The sequence below is a fragment of the Cricetulus griseus genome, chromosome 7 (assembly GCF_003668045.3).
Source record: "Cricetulus griseus strain 17A/GY chromosome 7, alternate assembly CriGri-PICRH-1.0, whole genome shotgun sequence".
Taxonomy (NCBI): Eukaryota; Metazoa; Chordata; class Mammalia; order Rodentia; family Cricetidae; genus Cricetulus; species Cricetulus griseus.
In genome coordinates, this window is record NC_048600.1 from 110892404 (window position 1) to 110914185 (window position 21782).

General features: G+C 45.9%; 1 protein-coding gene and 1 long non-coding RNA gene across 2 annotated transcripts; one reads left to right on the top strand and one right to left on the bottom strand.

The window, feature by feature from the left end:
• Positions 1-8: 8 nt before the first annotated feature.
• Positions 9-6729, top strand: LOC118239174. The gene is made up of 3 exons (XR_004770839.1): positions 9-204; positions 4600-4703; positions 6395-6729. It is a non-coding gene; the product is annotated as an uncharacterized LOC118239174 (long non-coding RNA).
• On the bottom strand, positions 732-21335 carry Cwc25 (CWC25 spliceosome associated protein homolog). The gene is made up of 10 exons (XM_027424069.2): positions 21168-21335; positions 17771-17943; positions 13327-13563; positions 11617-11686; positions 10640-10767; positions 9909-9972; positions 7905-8107; positions 6462-6551; positions 3170-3331; positions 732-2755 (listed from the first exon to the last, which is right to left on the bottom strand). Exons 1-10 carry the CDS (start codon positions 21183-21185, stop codon positions 2641-2643), a joined length of 1260 nt encoding a protein of 419 aa, XP_027279870.1. The 5' UTR covers positions 21186-21335; the 3' UTR covers positions 732-2640.
• Positions 21336-21782: the final 447 nt, after the last annotated feature.

Genomic DNA, 21782 nt, shown 5'->3' on the forward strand with positions numbered 1-21782 from the left:
CCCTCCCCGTAGGAATGGTACCGCCCGTCCCGGGACGCCTGCGGCCGCCCCGCCCACCCCGCCTCCCCGGGCCTGTCGGGGCCCCAGCCGTGTCCACGGGCGGGGTTGAGGAAGGGAGGGACGGACAGCCCTGAGGCACTCCGTAAGAAAGACTCCTTGCTCGGGCCCTCCCAAAGCCGGGGTCTAGCTTGGCCTCAACCTGAGGTACCAAGATGGCGGCAGCGCCACAGCTTCGGGAGGGGTGGCGGGGCCGGCATGCGAGGAGACTGGCACATACCATCTCCACCCCGGGGGAGAGAGGAATAACGCGGCCAGGGGAAAGGAAGTCCTGCCTGGAAAACCAGGGGCCGCCCCCTCGCTCCACCCGAGCGTGGACCTTCCCACTCCCCTGGGCCGACGGCGCGCTCCACCCTCGGGCACGCCCCTTTTCCTGGAGGCCAATCAGAGGATCAGGCCGGGACTCGTAGGTTTTATGAATGGGCCGCGCGCCCACCTACCTGCTGCCTGGCCTTCTGTAAACTGAGGGTCAGGTTAAGAGACCGCTAGCACCCGCGGACGCCTATCCTAATCTTCTCATTCTTGCTCCAAGAAATCTTAGTAAACTACCCAAGGTTTATTACGTAATTCTTGGACGAAGGATCTCTGTATACAACACGAATCACAGGTCAACATTTGTGCTGGGATATGAAAACAGTACCGCGCAGGTGGTCGGTCGCTCTTTACTTACACAGTTACAAAAATAAATGTAGCCTTTATTATTACCAAGTAATAAAAAAAAAGCCATAATTACCCATAGCACAGGGCAGCCGGATGAAGTGATTAAATGAATAATGTTACATACTCTGGGGGGAAACTGGGTTTTAAGAATTACAGTACCTAGCATTTTAGTGCTTAAAAAATCCAAGTACGTTTTAGGCTGAATTAGGGACAGGGACCGATAGAAGAAGGAAACGGCTTAACTAATGTGTGGGTTAAAGAGGGGCCTCTGAGGGCCACAAAGTCTGTAATCACAGCTCCGGAAGTTGGGACAGGAGGATCTATAGCTCAGGGTCAACCTGGGCTAGGATAAATCTGTTTTTAATTTATTTGTTTTTTTTTTTTTTTTTTAAAGAGGGAACCTAGAGGTTTCCTGGCCAAACGAGGGTTTCTGATAAAAGAATAGAAAAAGGAATGGTAGTAAAGACACATGAGTAGCCGGGATTTGTGGCGCCGCCTTTAATCCCAGCACTCGGTGAGGGGGGTGGTGGTGGTGGTGTTTGTGTCTTTAGTCCTAGCACTCAGGAGCCAGAGGCACATGAATCTCTGTTAGTTTGAGGCCAGCCTGATCTACAAATCAAATTCCAGGAAAGGCTCCAAAGCTACACAAAGAAACCCTGCCTTGAAAAAAACCAAACAAAAAAACAAAAAAGTCCCCAAATTTTCTCTTTTAGTTAAATTACATGATAAAAGAGAAGCTAGGAAGTTAAGACTGTGGTTCATGCCAGTAATCCCAGCACTCAGGAGGCCAGCCTGAGCCAGTAAGGGCCCTGTCTCAAAAGACAAACAGTGAAGCAGCGGTAGCAGCAGCAGCCAGCTGTGTGCAGTGCTAGAATCCCTGCACTTGGGAGGTAAATGCTGGATCTGAAGTTCAAAGCCAGCCAGAGCTACAAGAGACCCTGCCTCAAAAAACCAAAACAAACAAACAAACAACAAAAACATCCAGGAAATAAATAGCTTTCACATCATTTTCTTATAGGCCACAGGCATACTAGCAACATGGTCCTGTTTCCTGTACCACTGGGCTGCCCAATATGAGACTCTAAGGAATAACAGGGAACACATATTGGCAGGTGTGTCCTTTCTGAAGCCAGTAAGTAGCTATGAATGCAACCTAACACATCTGGAGAGGACTAAAGTCACAACCAAATATCAAAAGGTTAGTTACCCCAGCTAGATTTTGTCAGTAACCCAAAGCTCCTCCCAAACCAAATTTGGGGAGAAAAGCCAGCCACGACCCTTACCATATTGATTCCTGACAAGGTTTGGTGTGGCTTCACACATAGTAAAATCATCAAACAAAATGTTCTCACAAATCTAGCTTTTTAAAAGTATATATAAAATTATACATTTGTACATATACACATCCTACTATTACATCTCAAAGACTAAATAGTTAACAGTTCATTTAGGACTTTTTTTGGTACTGTTTTATCTTCCAGTTTTTTGTCACTCTCTTGACTCTTCCTGACACTTGGCTATTCTGTCACAAAGTCTACTTTATAAAGTCAATGTTCATTTGTCCCAGTAAGCAGAGTCTGTCTGAGTGGCTGTGGGAGAGATCTCCGGAAGGTATGATCCATTCATTCAGGTGAGAGGGAAAAGGTGTGGCAAGCTACCAAGCCTTCCAGGACAGCCTAGTGCCCATCCATTAAAACACAGTCAGATCCCACAGTGCATCCAGCCAAAGTTCCTGAGGGTCCCAAATCAAGTCACATTGGTTTTTAAAGAATGTACCATGTTTCAGGAGTCAATGGACAAGGGGCACTTTGAACAGTGGTGATATTTCATCTGTAGAAGAAGCCATTCGAACTCTTATAAAGAGAATTCTAAGGAGTCAGCAGCCTCCCTGGAGCACTCAGGGAGAGCAGGAAGAGACTCTCTTCATCTTTTCATAAAGTTCTTCTCCAGAGCCACTGAGGTCCGTTGCAGAGAGTGGATGTTGCGCTTTACCCGGTCCTCCAGGGAGGACGTAGATGCACTCTCCAGCTTCATTCGACTAGAAAAGAGGAGACAGAAGAAAGCAACTGTAGACACACAAGTTCTTTTCAGCCCACACAGATGATTTTCAAATGACTCCATCTGGAACCGGGTTTTTAAATGTCCATAAGGGAAAACTCATCTGTTTTTGGAAAACAAGTAAGTCTCATTGGAAAAAAGGTTTTCTGAGCCATAAATTTTTACTTAAAAGGAAGGCCAAAAATTTCAGTGATTTGGGAAAAATACCAACCACTTCTTCTACTTCAAATAAAAACTCTCCCACTGTCTGGCTAGAGACTGGGAGCAGCACTGGAGCTGGCCCCAAGCTGAGTTCCGAGGACAGAGAGGTCCCTGGACAGAGACGAGAAACACCACCAAGCCCCGGACTCCTGGAGCCTATGCAGGTGAGCCCCAGGCATGAACAAGCACTTACTGGATGAACTTGCCGGAGCGGGAATCCAACTTCTCCAGCCTGCGCTCCCGCTCATCTTCCTTGGCGTGCCTCTTGAGGGTGTTGAGCCTCTCCTCCTCCCTCCACTTGGCGTTTTCCATCATCTCCTGCCGTTTCCGCTCTAGCTCCTCTGCTGAGAGCTTTCTGTGGAGCACAGATACCATCCAATTGGTTCTACCCCTTCCCCAGCAAAACAAAACAAGCAGCACAGCATGCAGGCAGGTCCACATGCTCGCCAGCTCAAGGTTCTCAAGAAATAAGAGGAACAGTGCCATGCCAGGATGAGTTTCCTTTCTTCTGACATCTCAGTCAAGTGGTTCCCAACAAATCATGAAGACTTTTAGGAAAGGATTTCATAACTGCACTCAGCAATCTCGAGGATAATGATTTTAAAACAACAAGTATGAAATAGAGACTAAGAGCTAACCAGGAACCTAACCTTAGAGCAAGTATGTCTTCATTACTAACAACTTACAGAACGAAGGACTGGACCATCCATGTGATTATTGCTACCTCCTACTCCACAAGGGTTGTTTAAAAACCCATGGGTTAGAAAGGGAGGGAGGAACCGGGCGTTGGTGGCACTTGCCTTTAATCCCAGCACTCAGGAGGCAGAGGCAGGCGGATCTCTGTGAGTTCGAGGCCAGCCTGGTCTACCAAGCGAGTTCCAAGACAGGCTCCAAAACAATACAGAGAAACCCTGTCTGGGAAAAAAAAAAAAAAGGGAGAGAGGGAGGGGGGTCAGTGGGTAAGAACACTTGCAGTACAAGAATGAGGTCCTGAGTTCAAATCCATAGCATCATAGCTGAACATAACTATACATGTCTGTAACCCTGGCATTAAATGGGAAAGATAGGCAAATCCCAGGAACTGAGCCTAGCCAGGTTCAGTGAGAGAACTGGCTCAGGGGATAAGATAGAGTGCTGTGGATTATTTAACTTTGTAAAGATGTGTTACATTTGTTTAACTATGTAAAGATGTATTACATTTGTTTAATTATGTTGCTATTTTACCTTGCCTGCCTAAGACACCTAATAAAAAGCTGAATAGCCAATAGCAAGGGAGGAGGTATAGGCTGAATTTCCAGACAGGCAGAATAAGTAGGAGGAGGAATTTAGGCTGGGAAAAAAAAGAAAAGCCAGGGAATGCCAGGGGCCAGCCAACCAGACACAGAAGAACCTGGAAAGTAAAACATACAGAATGAAAGAAAAGCCCCAAGGCAAAATGTAGGTGAATAGAAACAGTTTAGATTAAATTAAAAGGGCTAGTGGTACAAGCCTAAGCTAAGGCTGAGCATTTTTAATTAATAATAAGTTCCGTGTCTTGTTTGGAGGCTGGTTGATGGCTCAAAGAAAATTCCAACTACTGTAGAGTCTGATGTCCTCCTCTGATCTCCTCATGTTCAAGTACAGGTGTACACAACACACATTCATGGAGACAACCCAAGAATACACCACTTTGGGATGAAGCTAAATGCCACCACCCTGACTTAACAGCCGACCTCAGAATGTAACAGGTAGGTCTTCTTCCCTGGCATTCACCTAAATATTAGAACAAAAAAGGGAAGTGAAGAGCCAGATTAGTCACCACTGAACGAAGTCAGACATCCATATCTATTGCTTCTAAAAATGGGTGTTACAGTTTGTATATAGTTTGTGATACACAGATTTCTTTTTCAAGGGAAAAATGATGAAATTCTATTTTTTAAAAAGTGCCCATTTGGAGAAACAAACTAGAATATGAAAACTTGACATTTAGTTATCCATGGTAACTAAATTTTCTATCAAAAACACTAAGCTGGCTAGCCAGGCCTGGTAGCCCACACCTTTAATCCCAGCACTCAGGAGGCAGAGGCAGCACTGTGAGTTCAAGGCCAGCCTGGTCTACAGAGTGAGTGCCAGGACAGCCACAGCTACTTAGTAAGACCCTGTCTCAAAAACAACACAACAGCAATGAAAACAAAAGACAAACAAAAAACACCATCTAAGCTGGTGGCACTTGCCCATAGTCACAGAATTTGGGAAATGAGGTAAGAGGGTGATGAATTTGTTTGTGTGAGACCCTGTCTCAAAAATGAACAACAACAACAACAAAAAAAACCCCACCAAAACACAACTCCACTAAATACATAAAACTGACTCCTATGGTCACACACACACACACACACACACACACACACATATGCCAGCCTGGGCTACAAGAGGACACTTTATGTAAAACCTGTGTGGGTAAGTGTGTTTGTGTCCATGTCAAAGACGGAAATCAATGTCAGATAACATTTTTCTTTTCTTATTTTTTTTTTTTTTTTTTTCGAGACAGGGTTTCTCTGTGTAGTTTTGGACCCTATCCTGGCACTCACTTCGCTCTGGAGAGACCAGGCTGGCCTCGAACTCACAGAGATCTGCCTGCCTCTGCCTCCCGAGTGCTGGGATTAAAGGCGTGCGCCACCAATGCCCGGCTCAGATAACATTTTTCAATCCATTCTCTACCATATTTTTTGAGATAGGGTCTCTCACTGAACTTGGAGCTCACCAATTAATTCAACTAGAATAGCTAATCAACAAGCCTACACTTATGCAGCAAGCCCTTTATACTGAGTGAGCCACCTCTCTAACCCTATTCTTGTTTATAATCTTATTAAATGTATTTGTATGGGCGGGTGGCACCATGATGACATGTGGAAGTCAGAGGACAACCTGTTCTCTTTTTCCTCTGTATGTGTCTTGGTGATCCAACCCCGACGTCAGCCTTGGTAGCAAGGCTTTACCACTAAGCCAGCCAGACTCCATCCTTTCAATGTGCCTTAGTAGGTAAAGAGGTTGTGGGCAGATGATTCAAAGCTGACCAGACAGGTATGGCCATGGTGGTCCACGTCTATAACCACATCACTTGAGAAGCTGAAGTAGGAGGACCACAAGTTCAAAGCAAGCCTAGTTTACAGGTTAAGACCCAGTATCAAAAAAAACAAAACAAAACAAAACAAAAAAAAACAACAAGCCAGGTAGTGGTGGCACATACCTTTATTCCCAGCACTTGGGAGGCAGAGGTAGGCAGATCTCTGTGAGTTCAAGGCCAGCCTGCTGGACTACAGAGAGAGTTCTAGGAAAGCCAGGTCTACACAGAGAAACCCTGTCTCAGAAAAAAAAAGGGGGGTGGGGTGGGGAAGGACAAGAAACATTTCTCAGAAGAATAAATTCAATTTTGCAGGATCAGACTTTATCCATTGCCTGCGCTGTGAGCTGCTTCTGATGCAGTCTTATGAATCCTGACTTACCTGGTGTATCCAGACGAATGCCGCCTCTGATAGACCTCCTTTTTAGGTGATGGGCTATCTCTCTCTTTCCTGTTTACCTTGGAGGCATGCCTGTAATGGACACAAAGGAGACAATCCTTTTCAAATGTGGGATTATTAGGATATCCCTCAACCAGTGGGGCTCTCTTAAAAGTATAATCCACACCAGGTGGTAGCAGCGCACACCTTTAGTCCCAGTACTTGGGAGGCAGAGGCAGGCGGATTGCTGTGAGTTCGAGACCAGCCTGGTCTACAAGAACTAGTTCCAGGAGAGCCTCCAAAGCCACAGAGAAACCCTGTCTCAAAAAACCAAAAACCAAATAAATAAATAAATGAATAAAAAAGTAAATAAATAAAACACTGATTGACTGATTGGCCAGGCAAGAAGTGACATAGCTGGGCAGAATCAGAATATAAGCAGGGACAAACAGGAAGTTGCTATCTTCTCTTCTCTTCTTCTCTGTGGAAATGCTGAACAGACACATGTAGACCCCAATGGAGTAAGAGTCTAGCATTCCCGGTAAACCAAAACCACAAGGAAATACATAGATTAGTAATTATGGGTTAAGAATAAGAAGCCCAAGTCACCAGCCAACAGATTTATAACTAATATAGTGTCTGCGTGTTTCTTTGGGGCAGAGAAGCACAGCGGGACCTAGCCTGGCTAAGAAACCCTCATGTAACAGGAGTCCATATGATGGAGGACAAACCAACTCCCTCAAATTATTCTCTGACCTCCACAAGGATGCAGTAATGCAAATGTACACACACACACTCACACACACACACACACACACACACACACACACACACACACACACACACACACACACACACACACACACACACACACACTTACTTCAAAAGTATAATCCAGGGCCTAAGGCTCGGCAATAAAAGTTCTTGCTAGATAAGCCTAAGGACCAGAGTTGAGATCCCTGCACCCACATAACAAGCCAGGCACAATTTTGGGCATGCTTATAACCCCAGCACTGAGTGGGGAGGAGACAGGAGGATCTCTGGGAATTCCAGCCTAGCCCACCCACCCCACCACCTTAAAAAAAAAAAGTGAGCTCTGGGTTTAGGGAGAGAGTGCCTCGATGGAATAAGGTGGAGAGTGACAGGAAGACCCTGCTACCTCCACACAAGCATAAGCATGCACACCCACCCACATGTGTGCAAACAGCATACACATAGAGAAAAAGTATAACCCAAAGTAGAGGGGAAATTCTGCCAGCACAATATAGTGCTACAAACTGGATTTGTTAATGATTGTATGTAATGACAGTGAGGTGGAGAAAAGAGTGATGGAGAAGAAATGAGCCCGAGACTGGAAATGACAAACATCACCCAAGACGAACATCTGCTGTGACCAGGCGCCGAGGGTCACAGAGTATTCATTTCCCAGTGAATTCCCAAACTCACGGTTTGCTGGGCCTTGGGGACCGTGACCGTCTTCCTGGGGATCGAGACCTCCTGTCCCGGGACCTCTCTTCCTTGGAGCTCTTCTTGCTGACATGTCTGGGGGGTGAGTGGGAGGAGCTTCTTGAGCGGGAATGGTTCTTCACACCCCTTTGCTCGGCCATCAGAGAACCCTGCAGGCCCTGGTTACGGTCAGAGTCCCTCACCTATGTCATTAAGGAAGAGAAAGCATCCATAGGAAAATAGCTGTTCAAAAAGAAATGCAGTAAAGCAAAGGACAGAATAAACAATGAGATTCTTTAAAGTGCCAAGAGTAATCAAGATGACTATAGAGCTGCATGGAGGTGTCGGGGTGGGGGCGGGCGGGCCTGAATCCTGTACTCAGAATGCTATGGTAAGAGGATTGTAAATTCAAGGCCAGCTTGTGTTATATTCTGAGATTCTTGTCTTAAAAAAAAAAAAAAAGAGCTGGGCATATCTCTAGCAACTCAGTAGGTAAAGGCATGAAGATCAAGTTTGAGAACAAATTAAACTACATATGGAAATCCTTTTGAAAAAAGTCAAGAGTTGCCTTTCGTATCTGTGATCCCAGCATTCAGGATACAGAAGAATTCAGAATTTTTTGAGATTCTGTCTAAAAAAAAAACAAGATCTCATAGCCCAGAGCTTCCCAGCACTTGGGAAGCAGAAGCAGGTGAACTACGTAGTGAAACCCTATATGAAAAACAAAACAATAACAACAAAACCAGACAACCAGATGTGTCAGGGTACTGTGTTCCTAGCACCAAGGAAAGTAGAAACAGGACAGCTAGAATTCCAAGGTCAGGGGGCTGGAGAGATGGCTCAGTGGTTACGAGCAGTGACTGTTCTTCCAGAGGTCCTGAGTTCAATTCCTGGCAACCACATGGTGGCTCACAGCCACCTTGAATGAGATCTAGTGCCCTCTGTTGGCATGCAGGCAGACAGCTGTATACATAATAATTCCAAGGTCAGCTAGCCTTAGCTCCACATTGAGATCCAGGTCAGCATTCACATAATTCATGAGTTCCCCTCTCAAAAATACAAACACAGGGGCTGGAAAGATGGCTCAGAGGTTAGGAGCACTGCCTACTCTTCCAGAGGTCCTGAGTTCAATTCCTAGCAACCACATGGTGGCTCACAACCATCTGTAATGAGATCTGGTGCCCTCTTCTGGCCTGCAGGGATACATGCAAGCAGAACACTGTATTCATAATAAATCTTAAAAAACAAAAACAAAAACAAAAACAAGAGCTGGAGAGTCAGCTCAGGAGTTAGAAGTACTTGCCTCTCTCCCAGAGGGCCTGGATTTGGTTCCTGGCATCTATCAGGTGACTCACAACCATTTTAAACTTCAGATCCACAGGATCCAATACCCTCTTTCTGACTTCCATGGGCATGAGGTACTCATGTGGCATGCACATATACGTGCAGGCAAAATACTCATACATATAATATAAAAAATATATATAAATCTTAAAGAAAAAAAATACAAAACCAAGCCAGGTGTGGTGGCACATGGCTTTAATCCTAGCACGGGGAGGCAGAGGCATGAGGAGGTCTGTGGGTTCGAGGCCAGCCTGAGCTATGTAAATAGTTCCAGTAAGACCCTATTTCAAAATAAACAAATGCATGAAAGAATGAATATAAATGAGTAAACCAAGGACTAAGGCTGTCGTTCACTCATAAAGCACTTGCTCAGCATATGCAAGGCCCTGGGTTCCATGCAAGGACCTCACAAAAATTAAAATAAAAAAAGTATACATTTCATGTCAATTATTTGCAGTTCTTGGCAGGATGGTAAATGCTCCAACTAGTGATTTCTCTAGAGGACTCTCACAAAGGGGTAAAGGGCTCCAGGACAAGGAGCAGGCTCGGCCTCCAGCAGCCCCAGCCTCCACTATCTAACTCCCCTGCTATGTGCAGGTGTCAAGGGTAACAAACTGCATGGTCCCATAGCCACTCCCTTTGAAAAGCCCACATCTCTACCTGTAAACCATATCCAGGGACTTTGGACAAAACAGGAAAGGAATTTGCCATCTTCTTTTGAGACCTAAGGAATTAAAACACATACACATTCACTGAGAAAGAAAAAGCATATGAGTCCAGTTTGAGCCTCTCCTGCTGAGAAGTGCAGCCTCTCCCAGCACCCAGCTAGCGAGTCCTGCCATTGCTTGGCAGCGCCTTTCTCTATTTGGACTGTCTTCGCTGGAAGACATCAGCACAGTCAAGTTTCTCCTGTGAAAAGCCGTGGGCAGAGCGCTCAGCCTCAGCGCCTGAACAGTCTCCTCTCACCTCACGCTGCTATTCCAGGGGCTAATCATGAGTCAGCAGCAGAAGAGCTGACTGTCCCTGCGGGAAGACACAGAATGGACCCACACGGTCCCATTAAGCCATTAAAAAAAAAAAAAAAAGAAGGAGAGAGACTACAGAAAGAAAACCCCTTTCAGTCCCAAGGACTCAAGCTGAGATGAAAGAGTCTCGGCTGGAGTTCCACCTATGGTCTGGGAGACGGATGTAAGCCTATCCAAGAGTGCACCAGGAGACAGATTCCGCATTCCAGAGACCTCTAACGCTAGGGGCCAGCTCTGCAGTACAGAGCACACTTCTGCATGTTCCCCACCAAAGCTCCAGTGCCTGGACCCAGCTCCTCCTGTGGGATGGATGAGTGAACGAACGGGGAAGAGTCTGGCTGAGGGAGGCTGGCACCATCTGCTCACCTGCCCTGACTGTGCTCCTCCTCGCTGCTGGAACCATCACTACTGGAGCTTCTGTGTTTGTGTTTCTTGTGCTTCTTTTTCTTCTCCTTCTTTTTCTTCTTCTCCTTTTTTTCTAGACTCATTTGCAACTAGGAAATGTCCAGAACATAACTACATAAGATCTTTAAGACCCTGTTAGTACCTGCTGTAGGGAACAGCTCACATACAAACTAGCACAGGGGATCATCAGGGCATCCATGTTGGGCACAAATGTACCCCATACCCCCTGAAAAATTCTCTGGTAAGTGAGCAAGGAATCTACTTTTTTAAATTATTATTAACTGCACTTGCCACCAAGCCTGACAACTTGAGCCCAGTTCTCAGGAAATGCTATGCCACACCCACATACATGCAATAAAAAAGAAAAAGAAGCCAAGTGCTGGTGGGGGGGGGGGCTCGCCTTTAATCCCAGCACTCAAGAGGCAGAGGGAGGTGGATCTATGAGTTGGAGGCCAGCCCGGTCTACAGAGTGAGTTCCAGGACAGCCAGAGCCACACAGAGAAACCCTATCTTGAAAAAAAAAATTTTTTTTTTCAGCCTGTAATCCTGCCACTCAGGTTGAGGAAGGAGGACTGGAGTTCCAGACTGGCCTGGGCTACAAAATAAGTCCTGTCTCAAGAATACAGAAAGGAGCAGTTATAAACGCCAGTCTACTTCCTTTCCTATGAGGAAATGAAAAGGTAGCCTGGTGCAAAGAAGCTAAAGGAGGGGCTACAGAGATGGCTTGGCACTTAAAAGCACTAACTGCTCTTCTGGAAAAGCAGGGTTCAATTTCTAGCATCCACAAAGCAAGTCACAACTATCCATAACTCCAGTTCCAGGGGATCTGATGCCCATTTCCAGACTCTTCAGATAGCACAAATTCGCACAGTGCAGACACCTGTGCAAGCAAACAGACCTCCAACACCGTCTTGGTGCATATTTGATGTATTACTTACCAACTCTTTGATTTTCTTCATTTTCACAGGATTGTTCAGTACCTCTCTTTTTTTCTCCTCCTCTTTCTTCCTAAATAGAAGAAAAAACATTTAATGATTCTTTCCTTTGCAAAGGGAATATTATGTTATCCTCCTCACCAAATTCTATTTAACAACCCCCTTTTTAAAAAATCATGTACAGCCGGGCGTTGGGCCTTTAGTCCCAGCACTCGGAGGCAGAGGCAGGTGGATCTCTGTGAGTTCAAGGCCAGCCTGATCTCCAGAGCGAGTGCCTGGATAGACTCCAAAGCTACACAGAGAAATCCTGTCTTGAAAAACCAAAAAAAAAAAAAAAAAAAAGATGGCTCTGTCAATAAAGTGTTTGGCACACAAGCATAAGGAGCTAAAATTCCACCTCCCAGAACCCATGTAAAAAATCTGAGTGAGCCAGGTGTGGTAGCACAAGCCTTTCAGTCCTGCATTCAGGCCAACCAAGGCTACATAATAAGACCCTGTCTCAAAACCAGTAACAACAGCACAGAAAACTGAGCAGAGCAGCACATGGCCATGATCCTAGTTAGTGCTCTGGACACAGCAACAGGAGGATCCTGGGACTTGCTGGCCAGTGTACATGAATCAGCAAGCTCCAGGTTTGGTTAGAGACCCTGTCTCAAGAATAAGGTAGAGAGGGCTGGGTAGAGAGCTGTTAAAGGAACTTGCTGCCAAGACCAACTGCTGAGTTCAAATTCCTAAGGCTCACAAGGTAGAAGGAGAGAACTCCCAAAAGTATCCCTACACACACACACACACACACACACACGCACACGCACACGCACACGCACACGCACACGCACACGCACACGCACACGCACACGCACACACGCGCTCACACACGCATACACGCACACACGCATACACACGCTCACACACACGCTCACACACATGCACACTTGAACATGCACAAATAAGACAGTGATTGAGGAAGATATTTAATGTTGACTTCTAGCCTCCACAAACAGGTAAGCACACACATGCACATATAGACACTAAACACACACACACATCCAAAAATAAACAAAGTGAAAAAAGCAAGGAAGGAGGCTGAAGGAGAAAGGAATGAAGAGTCATTTGACTGGCCGTGCGACTGCAGCGGGAATGGTAATGGGGTGGCGGGTTGAGAGGGAAAACTTACCTACCTCATAAGGAACAGCAAATGTTTGTCATTTTGCTTCTACCTCCTTTTTCATTTTAATAAGATTTTTATTATCTTTGTGTGTGTGTGTGTGTGTGTGTGTGTGTGTGTGTGTGTGTGTGTACGCACATGCAAGTGTGAGGCACATGAGTCCCAGAGGCTTTGGATCTTCCTAGAGCTGCAGTTACAAACATCCCTAAGCCACCTGACATGGGTACTGGGATCCAAACTCAGGTCCTCTGCAGGAGCAACAGATGCTCTTAACAGCAGAGCTATCCCCAGCCTTCTATCTCTCATTTTTATTTAGGGGTTAAAGATAGGTGGATAAATCTGGTCTGGCTTGAAACATTTGCCAGTATCTTTCCATACGGCCTACATCAGGCACCCTTACACAAAGAAGCTCTCTCTCACTACCCAGAAGCACAAACAGAGACAGAGCTGTGGAAAGGATGAGTGACTATAAACAAGAGAAACACCAGCCCTCCCTGGAAGAGTCCCCAGGCATCTGTGTAACAACCTTCCTCGGCTTCAAGCGGTACCTGATAATGAAGAGAGGGTCTTCCCGGATTTTGCTGGCCATGTCAAGAAGGGAATTGGCACCTGATGGGGCAAAGATAGAGCCTGGGAGGAGTCCTGTCTCAGAAGAACAGCCTGCTTCCTTTTCCTCCATCTTCTCAAAAACATACTTGTCAATGGGGCGCCCCAGCAGGTACTCATCCCGGTTCACCATCCCACCAGGACCCTGGTACATCCAATCCAACTTTTCTTCTTTTTTCCTGGTTCAAGAAAAAAGATATAAATCTAGATTAGATAGATACAGATAGATAGACAGACACAGACACAGACACAGACACAGACACACACACAGACACACAAACACACACAGGGTAGAGTGCTGCCAAACTCCACACAGGTGGGGTTGGCAGGCAGAGAGAACAAATAAGGAGAAGAAAGAAGAGAGAAGGATCAAGAATAGACAGGACCAGCCACGCAGCCAGCCATGGAGTAGGAGAGAAAGTAAGATTACAGAGAAAAGGAGAAAGCCCAGAGACAAAAGGTAGATGGGATAATTCAAGAAAAGCTGGCTGTGGTGGCACACGCCTTTAATCCCAGCACTCAGGGAGCAGAGACAGATAGACCTTTGTGACTTCAAGGCCAGCCTGGTCTACCGAGTGGGTTTCAGGACAGCATGTCTGTTACAAAGAAACAAAGAAACAAACAACAACAACAAAAAAAACAAAAACGCTGTCTCAAAAAAAAACCTTATTTATCATTATATGTGCATATAATGGAGAGGGTCATACATGTCACAGTGTCATATGTCACAGTGTGCATGTGAAGGTCAGAAAGGACAACTTTCAGGAATCCATCTCTTATCAGGGTCATGTGGCAAGTAGCCAAGGTTGGGTTTGAACTCCTAATCCTTTTGCCTCTTCCTCCAAGTGCAGAGGCTTCAGGCATGCACAGTCATACCTAGTGGGTTCATTTGTGACAGATTTTTTAGATTTTTTTTTTTAATGTGTCTGTGTGAGTGAGTGACTGCTGTATATGAGTGCACCACACGTACACCTGGTGCCTGTGGAGGCAGAACTGGAGCAGGCAGAGAGCTGTCTAACGAGGGTGCTGGGAACAGTACCACTGAGACAGCTCTCCAGCCCTTAATTTTTGTTTTTTAAACTTTATTTATATAAATGTGCACAAGGTAGAGGACACGGACACCCTTTGAACTTGAGTTACAGGTGGTAGTGAGCAACTGTGTTGTTGCTGGAAATTGAAACTGTGTCCTCTGCAAGAACAACAGGTGCCTTTAACCTTGAGCCATTTCTGCAGCCCTTGTTTTGTTGTGTTGTTTGCTTTGGTTTTTTTTTTTTTTTTAAGACTTTATTTATTTATTATGTATACAGTCTTCTGCCTGCATGCCAGCAGAGGGCACCAGATCTCATTCAAGGTGGTTGTGAGCCACCATGTGGTTGCCGGGAATTGAACTCAGGACCTCTGGAAGAGCGGTCAGTGCTCTTAACCACTGAGCCATCTCTCCAGCCCCCATTTGCTTTTGTTTTGTTTTGTTTTGTTTTCAGGGTTTTACTGTTGTCTGCTGGCCTCAAACCAGAGATGCTCTTGCCTAGACCTTCAGTTTGTTTTCGTTTGGTTGGCTGTTGTTTTTTGTTTTGAGACAAGGTCTCAAAACCCACTGACCCGCTCTCCTCTTAAAATCCCTTCTACTCTACAGCAGCTGGCTGAGGAAGGAACTGCCCCATCTTTATCTATTTAATGAAAGGACCTGATGCCACCGGCTAGGAGCTGCAACCATTTAATGCTGTCAGCAAATACTAAAAGAGATACTCTATTGCTCTGTAGTAGACAAAGTTGCTAGCATGTTTGAGACCTTGGGGTTGCTCCCCAGGTCCAGAAAGGGATTTGAGATGTACAACATTTGCACTATGAGATGTGTCTTCTTTGCTCTAAAAGCAGTGCACTACAAACACAGAAAACATCACTTGAACCACATGAGTGGAGTGAATCATTAAATCAATGGTGCTCAATTGGAGAAAGTCAAAGCATATCATTATACAAAGCATTCAAAGTAGCCAAAGGGACAAGTAAATCAGCTGCAAACGCGTTGTGCAGGGGAGAGGGGAGGGAGGTGTCTCTGCCAGCTGCCATGAGGTACTGCAGGGTTGGCAGCCTGCTTTTCTGAGTCCTGAATATACTTCTTTGCCCCTCTCTGTTGTCTTTTCTTCTGGATGCTGGCCACACCTAAACATGCTTTCTCTAGCTCTTAGGGCTGCCTAACCTGTTTCCCAGAGATCCCCTCCCCACTTGGGGCTATGTATAGGCCATGAAGCTGACTTCCATGCTGGCTCATTCCAGACAGAAGGCCTTTCCCCACTTCTCCATTCTCCTCCTCCAGGCAACTGGGAGATTGATAGTTTGTCTGCCTTGGTTTTAAACTCCTAATAAATTTTCTGTCCTCAAACTTAAAAAAAAGTTTTTTTGAGCCTGGTGACAGATAACCTGTAATCCCAACAAGTAGGAGGCTGAAACAGGGAACCATCAGTCTGGGCTATAATGAGACCCTGTCTGCACGTTTTTGTTTGTTTTTTTCTTTTTGGTTTTTCAAGGCAGGGTTCCTCTGTGGCTTTGGAGCCTGTCCTGGAACAAGCTCTTGTGGACCAGGCTGGTCTCGAACTCACAAAGATCTGCCTGTCCCTGCCTCCCGAGTGCTGGGATTAAAGGCGCACGCCACCACTGCTCTGCCTGTTTGTACTTTTAAAAAATTGAATTTTAGGTAGTTTGCCTGCATGTAGCCACACTACATGTGTGTAGTGCCCTCAAAGGCCAGAAGAGGGTATCACTGTTATGGAACTGGAATTACAAATAATTAGATGGTTGTGAAGCAGTATGTGTACTGGGAATCAAACCCCATCCTCTGCAGAGCAATGAGTTCTCTTACAGGGTTTCTCTGTATAGTCCTGGCTGTCATGAAACTCACTCTGTAGGCCAGGCTAGCCTCAAATTCAAGAGATCCACCTGCCTCTGCCTCCCGAGTGCTGGGATTAAAGGCGTGAGCCACCTGGCGTGAGTTGCCCGGCTTTTTGTTCCATTTCTATATTAACGCCTATCTTATTTTCCTTTTGTGTTGTTATGATAAAACACTCTGACAAAAGCAGCTTTAGGGATACAGGGTCCATTCTAGCTCACAGTTCAAGACACGGTCCCTCATGGTGGAGAATTCAATGCAGCAGGACTAACTCTTGGCTAGACACACTGCATCTACCAAGCTCAGCTTGCCGACTCTTACATAGTTCAGGACGGGCAGCACATGGAGTAGTCCTGCCCACAGTCCAGAGTCTTCACATAGTAACTAACAGAATCAAGATAATACCCACTGATGTCCCCAGAGGCCCATCTTCCAGGTGATTCCAGATTCTATCAAGTTTCACAGTTAATAGTTACCATCACCATTCCCTAAATACATTGTATTCAATTTAAAAGTTCCATAAAACCTCAAACACTAAAACATCAGAAACCTACCCAATCTATTTCCTGAAAGAATGGGATTTTCCCCCTACTTAATGTGTCATGTTGCTACGTCTGCATACTGAAATCTCACACACAGCTTCGGATGTAACAAATCCCTCTGCCATGAAATTAAGGAAAACCCTATAATATCCCACGGGGGAAATGAGCCACATTTCACCCTGAAGACTTGTCCATGAAAGATGAACAAGGGGAACAGCAGAGGTGACTTGATTTCAATGTGTCTTCAGTTTCTATATTGTTCTGATTTAGGAATGTACTATAGAGTGCATCTTCTTTGGGTTTTGTTTTGTTGTTTTTTGGAGACAGGGTTTCTCTGTGTAACAGCCCTGGCTGTCCTGGAACTCACTCTGTAGACCAGGCTGGCCTCAAACTCACCTGCCTCTGCCTCCCAAGTGCTGGGATTAAAGGTGTGCACCACCACTGCCCAGCTTAGAGTGGATTTTATGCATTTTTCTCGAAATATAGTCTCCCTTTCATTTCATGAGATGAATAGGGTAAATATCTACAACTACCCTGTATGACCAAATGTAAAATTCAGCAAGACTGTCCATAGCCACAAGGCTTTCATTGATAGACGCCCTATCTGCTTATTCCCATTAAACCCACTCTCCCCAGGAAGATGGGCTTGCAGTACATTCAGAGGCTCAGGCAGCATAAAGACAGTGGTTCTTAGTTACAGTTGTGATTCTTTGTCAACCATCTAGTGTGAGCATGGCCTACACTAAGCTGGTTCCATATTATCACATCTGTTTCTCAACAAGTCTTACAGACTTGGGTACCCAGATATCCAAGGCTCCCCAAACCTTCTCTCAGGTACACAGCTTAGGACACGCAAAGCAAGTCTTAGAATCGAGTTGGTCAGGCTCCAAAACCCTAATGCTCAGTCACTTATGCAGCACCTGCATCAGGCATGCATCACACACCCAGCTCCTCACTTACTTGACAGCCCCGACATCCTCAGCATAGCGCTGCATCTCTTCCCGAGCTCTCTCCTCTCGGAGCTCTCGCTGCAGCTCCTCAATCTTTTTCCGCTCAGCCTCATGTTTCTGCTCTGCCTTCCACACTTTCTCCACATTTCGAAGGGTCTGCGGGTGCCAGCTCTTCTTTAGGTTCTGTGTGGATGAAAGAAAGGAGGGAGGAAAGAATTCAGAGAGTGGTAGGTGGAAGGCGATGAGGGTCTTCCCACAATGATTAATTAAGATAATCCCCAATAGACACACCCACAGGCCAGCCCAATGTAGACAACTCTCATTGAGATTCTCCTCCAGGGTGACTCTAAATTATGTCACATAGACAGTTAAAATTAACCATCCTACCCTGCCGCACTCACCAGTACTGCAGGCATGTAAAGGCAAGCTAGCAGGTAGGGAATGCAGCTTGATGCTAGAGTACTTTAATTACAGTTTGAGGGTGGAACAGACCTTTTCTGAGTTTCCTTCAGTTATATATAACCTTAGACTCCACTAGCCATGCGTAAAATGGGAGTTGATAATAGCAAGACAGAAGAATAGGGCAAGGAGAAAGATCTCTATTTTGGGTCACTGGAACAGAACATTCATTCTTTTCTTTTGGTTTTTCAAGACAGGGTTTCTTTGTGTAGCCGTGGGTGTCTCACAACTAGCTCTATAGACCAGGCTGGCCTCAAACTCACAGAGATCTGCCTGCTTCTGCCTCCCGAGTGCTGGGATCAAAGGCATGCGCCACCATTGACAGCTGGTTCAAACATCTTTCTTTTTATTGAGTCCACTTAACTCTCCTGTACCTAAACTTGCATGTTTACAATGTACCTGGACCTTCTCAACTTTCCTTCCCAGGAATTCCCCTTGTTCCTTCCCCTTCAATGAATTCTTCTCATCTCACTACTCTGCTTCAAGCTGCAATCGTAGAAGTTCCCCTGATGAAGTGGCATCTAAGGATGGTTATAAAATTGATGGTGACGTGGGAAGCACTATAAGAGGAAATGGCACTCACAACTACAGTCTCTGTGATGAGAAGAAAAGATAGCATAAATAATTCACTGAGGCTGGAGGTGGAGTGAAAGCTAATGGAGGAGGGGTGTAAGACAAAGCCAGCTAAGAAGCCATCGGACCAAATCCCTTACAGGCATGTGAACGGACGCAACTTCAACCTATTAATGGTGGGAAGCAAGAACTGAAAAGATGCAGGCAAAAGCATGCCCAGTTATCGTATGAAGGATGGATGGGAGAGGTACAAAATTGGAGACCAGTTAAGACTAAAAGATAAAATACACAAGGTACCTTGCAGGTGCAATGCACACTGTCAGCAAGAACAGTTATGTGTGGGCATATACACATACATGCAAGCCAGGGCCTTGCTATCTAGCTCAGGCTACCCTCAAACTTAAGCTCTTTCTGACTCTACCTCCCGGGCACTGGAACTAAGGGCATGTACCATTTGCTTTCTTTCTTTACCCTTAACTGCTTTCCCCTGTTACCAGGTTGTTTAATCCTTCCTTCCTACGTTCTTTCCTTTGAGGAGGACTTCCTTTACCGCCCCACACTCACCACACACACACACACCCTTACTTTGTCCTACATAGGTCCTCCTTTCCACCCCAGAGCACAAATGGCAATCAATGTCTGGGGAAATTTGTAGATATCACACCCGAGGGAGAGTTGAGTGCCAACGGCATCCTTTGGCTAGAGGCTGCTGAATATTCAGTTTGCAGGGCAGCCCCACCACTACACACACACACACACAGTTATCTAGCCCAAACTGCCAATACCTCTGAGGTTAAGAATTTCTAGATTGGGGTACTGGTGAGATGGCTCAGCAGTTAAGAAAGCACTGGCTGCTCTTCCAGAGGTCCTGAGTTCAATTCCCAGCAACCACATGGTGGCTCACAACCATCTGTAATGAGATCTGGTGCCTTCAGGCCTGTAGGCATATATACAGGCAGAACACTTTATACATGATAAATAAATAAATCTTTTAAAAAATTTTCTAGATTGGCCATGAATAACCCTAACCCTTTAATCCCAGCGCTCAGGAGGCAGAGGCAGGTAAATCTGTTTGAGGCCAGCCTGGTTTACAGAGCTAGTTTCAGGATAGCCAGAACTATACAAAGAAACCCTATCTCAAAAAACCAGAAAAATATTTCTAGATTAGAGCTTTCCTGTCAGGGATGGCTAGTCTTGGTTGTCAACTTCAACAGAGGAATTGCCTCCATCAGATTGTGGGAATGTCTGTGGGTGCATTTTCTTGATTGCTAATTGATGTAGGAGGGCCCACCCCACTGAAGGTGGTACCATCCCTGTGTAGGTGGGCCTGAACTGTATAAGAAAGGTTGCTGAGTAAGCCAAGGGAAGCAAGCATTCCTCCACGGTTTCTGGTTCAGTTCCTGCCTCCAGGTTACTACTTGAGCTCCTTCATGGCTTCCCTTAATGCTGGACTCTACCCTGTAAGATGTAATAAGCTCTGGAAGTTGCTTTTGGTCCTGGTTTTATCACAGCAATAGAGAAACAAACGAACGCACTGTCCATAAACCCAGTTACATAAAGAACATACTAAACTAGACCAACTTTGATGAAGTCCCAGAACTTGATCAAATTAAGGCTACCAGGCAAACTCAGCCTAATGGATTCATATCTAAACTACTATATTTATTGATTCAATTAGCTTCACTTTGAGAAGATGAGTAGTTTTCTAATCCAGCTCTGTGCTTCGTGGATATTTCCACCTATTTTAAGGCATTAGTTCCCCACCAATGAACTACACTACTTAAGAGCTATTTAGGGCCAGTTAGCCCTAAAAAGGTGTTAGGAATACAGAAGACAGCTGCCTTGTCACTACAGATCAAAGCTAAGCTGATGTAGGGAATGAAACCACGATGGATAAGATTTAAAATGGACGCCTCCAAATGGCACAGCTCAGAATCGGGGAGGATTGGGGCCACCCTTCGACAGTCCAGGTCCAGGATACAACTGTAAACTCGTAGCGAAGAAAAGGGACTATGTCCCAAAATAACATACACAAAATAAAGTCTGTGTGCCAAGATCTGCCTCCTTCCGTACCATGAGTCCAACTGCCCCCTCCCTGACCTCAGATTTCCCAGGCCAGAGCCTCCCCCAATCAGCAAACACAGACACCATCAGACATCACTCGCCGCACGTCTTGCCAAGTCTTATCCCAGTCCCTCCGTGCTCTGAGCCATCCGCTCTGTCTCCATGTTGACCATCCCCTTGTGTTGAGAACAAGACTTCATTACCAGGGTTACCCACTGCTACCTCCGACTTCCACCGCACCCCTGCCAGCTTCCGTCCCCGGCGCCAGCGGGTCTCGGGCTGACCTAACTGGCCAGGTCTCCGGCACTTACCAGGTCTCCGCCTCCCATCACGGTGTAGACGTTTCCTCAGTCCGAGGGCCTGAAAGACTCAGCGAAGAGCGAGAGGAGACGGACTCACTTCTGAGGCCAGCCTCACAGGACCTAATCCCTAAAGGAACCAGCTGCCCCTTTCCCCGCCCGCTCTAGATCGCACTTCCGGGAGTGGCGTCATATAACTGCGTCAGCGTCTCGGAGCGATGACGTTCGGCACGAGCCTTAAGTCTACGTGTTCCTAGAGTCCTGTGTAGTTTCTACCCACTCTCAGGGCTTAGGTCGTCTCACGTGACCACCTCGTCCAAGGCACCCAGGTGTTGAAGAAAACACAAGAAAGGTGCTTCCCGCGCTGGTGGCGCACGCCTTTAATCCCAGCACTCGGGAGGCAGAGGCAGGAAGATCTCTGTGAGTTCGAGACCAGCCTGGTCTACAAGAGCTAGTTCCAGGACAGCCTCCAAAGCCACAGAGAAACCCTGTCTCGGAAAAAAAAAAAAAAAAAAAAAAGATTCTATCTCAAAACAAAATGTTTAAAGTAGCTACATGTTCATCGTGTGGGGTGCGGGCGGGGGGGGCGCAGTTAAGGCTTCATTTTAGAAATACCTAGAAAAGAGT

Excerpts from the sequence above, each read along its gene's own strand:
- Cwc25 (XM_027424069.2), bottom strand. Across the intron at positions 10,768-11,616 it reads TGAAGAAAATCAAAGAGTTG|TTGCAAATGAGTCTAGAAAA; the intron begins GTAAGTAATACA and ends GACATTTCCTAG. Across the intron at positions 6,552-7,904 it reads TCCCCAAGGCCCAGCAAACC|GCATGCCTCCAAGGTAAACA; the intron begins GTGAGTTTGGGA and ends TGTCCATTACAG.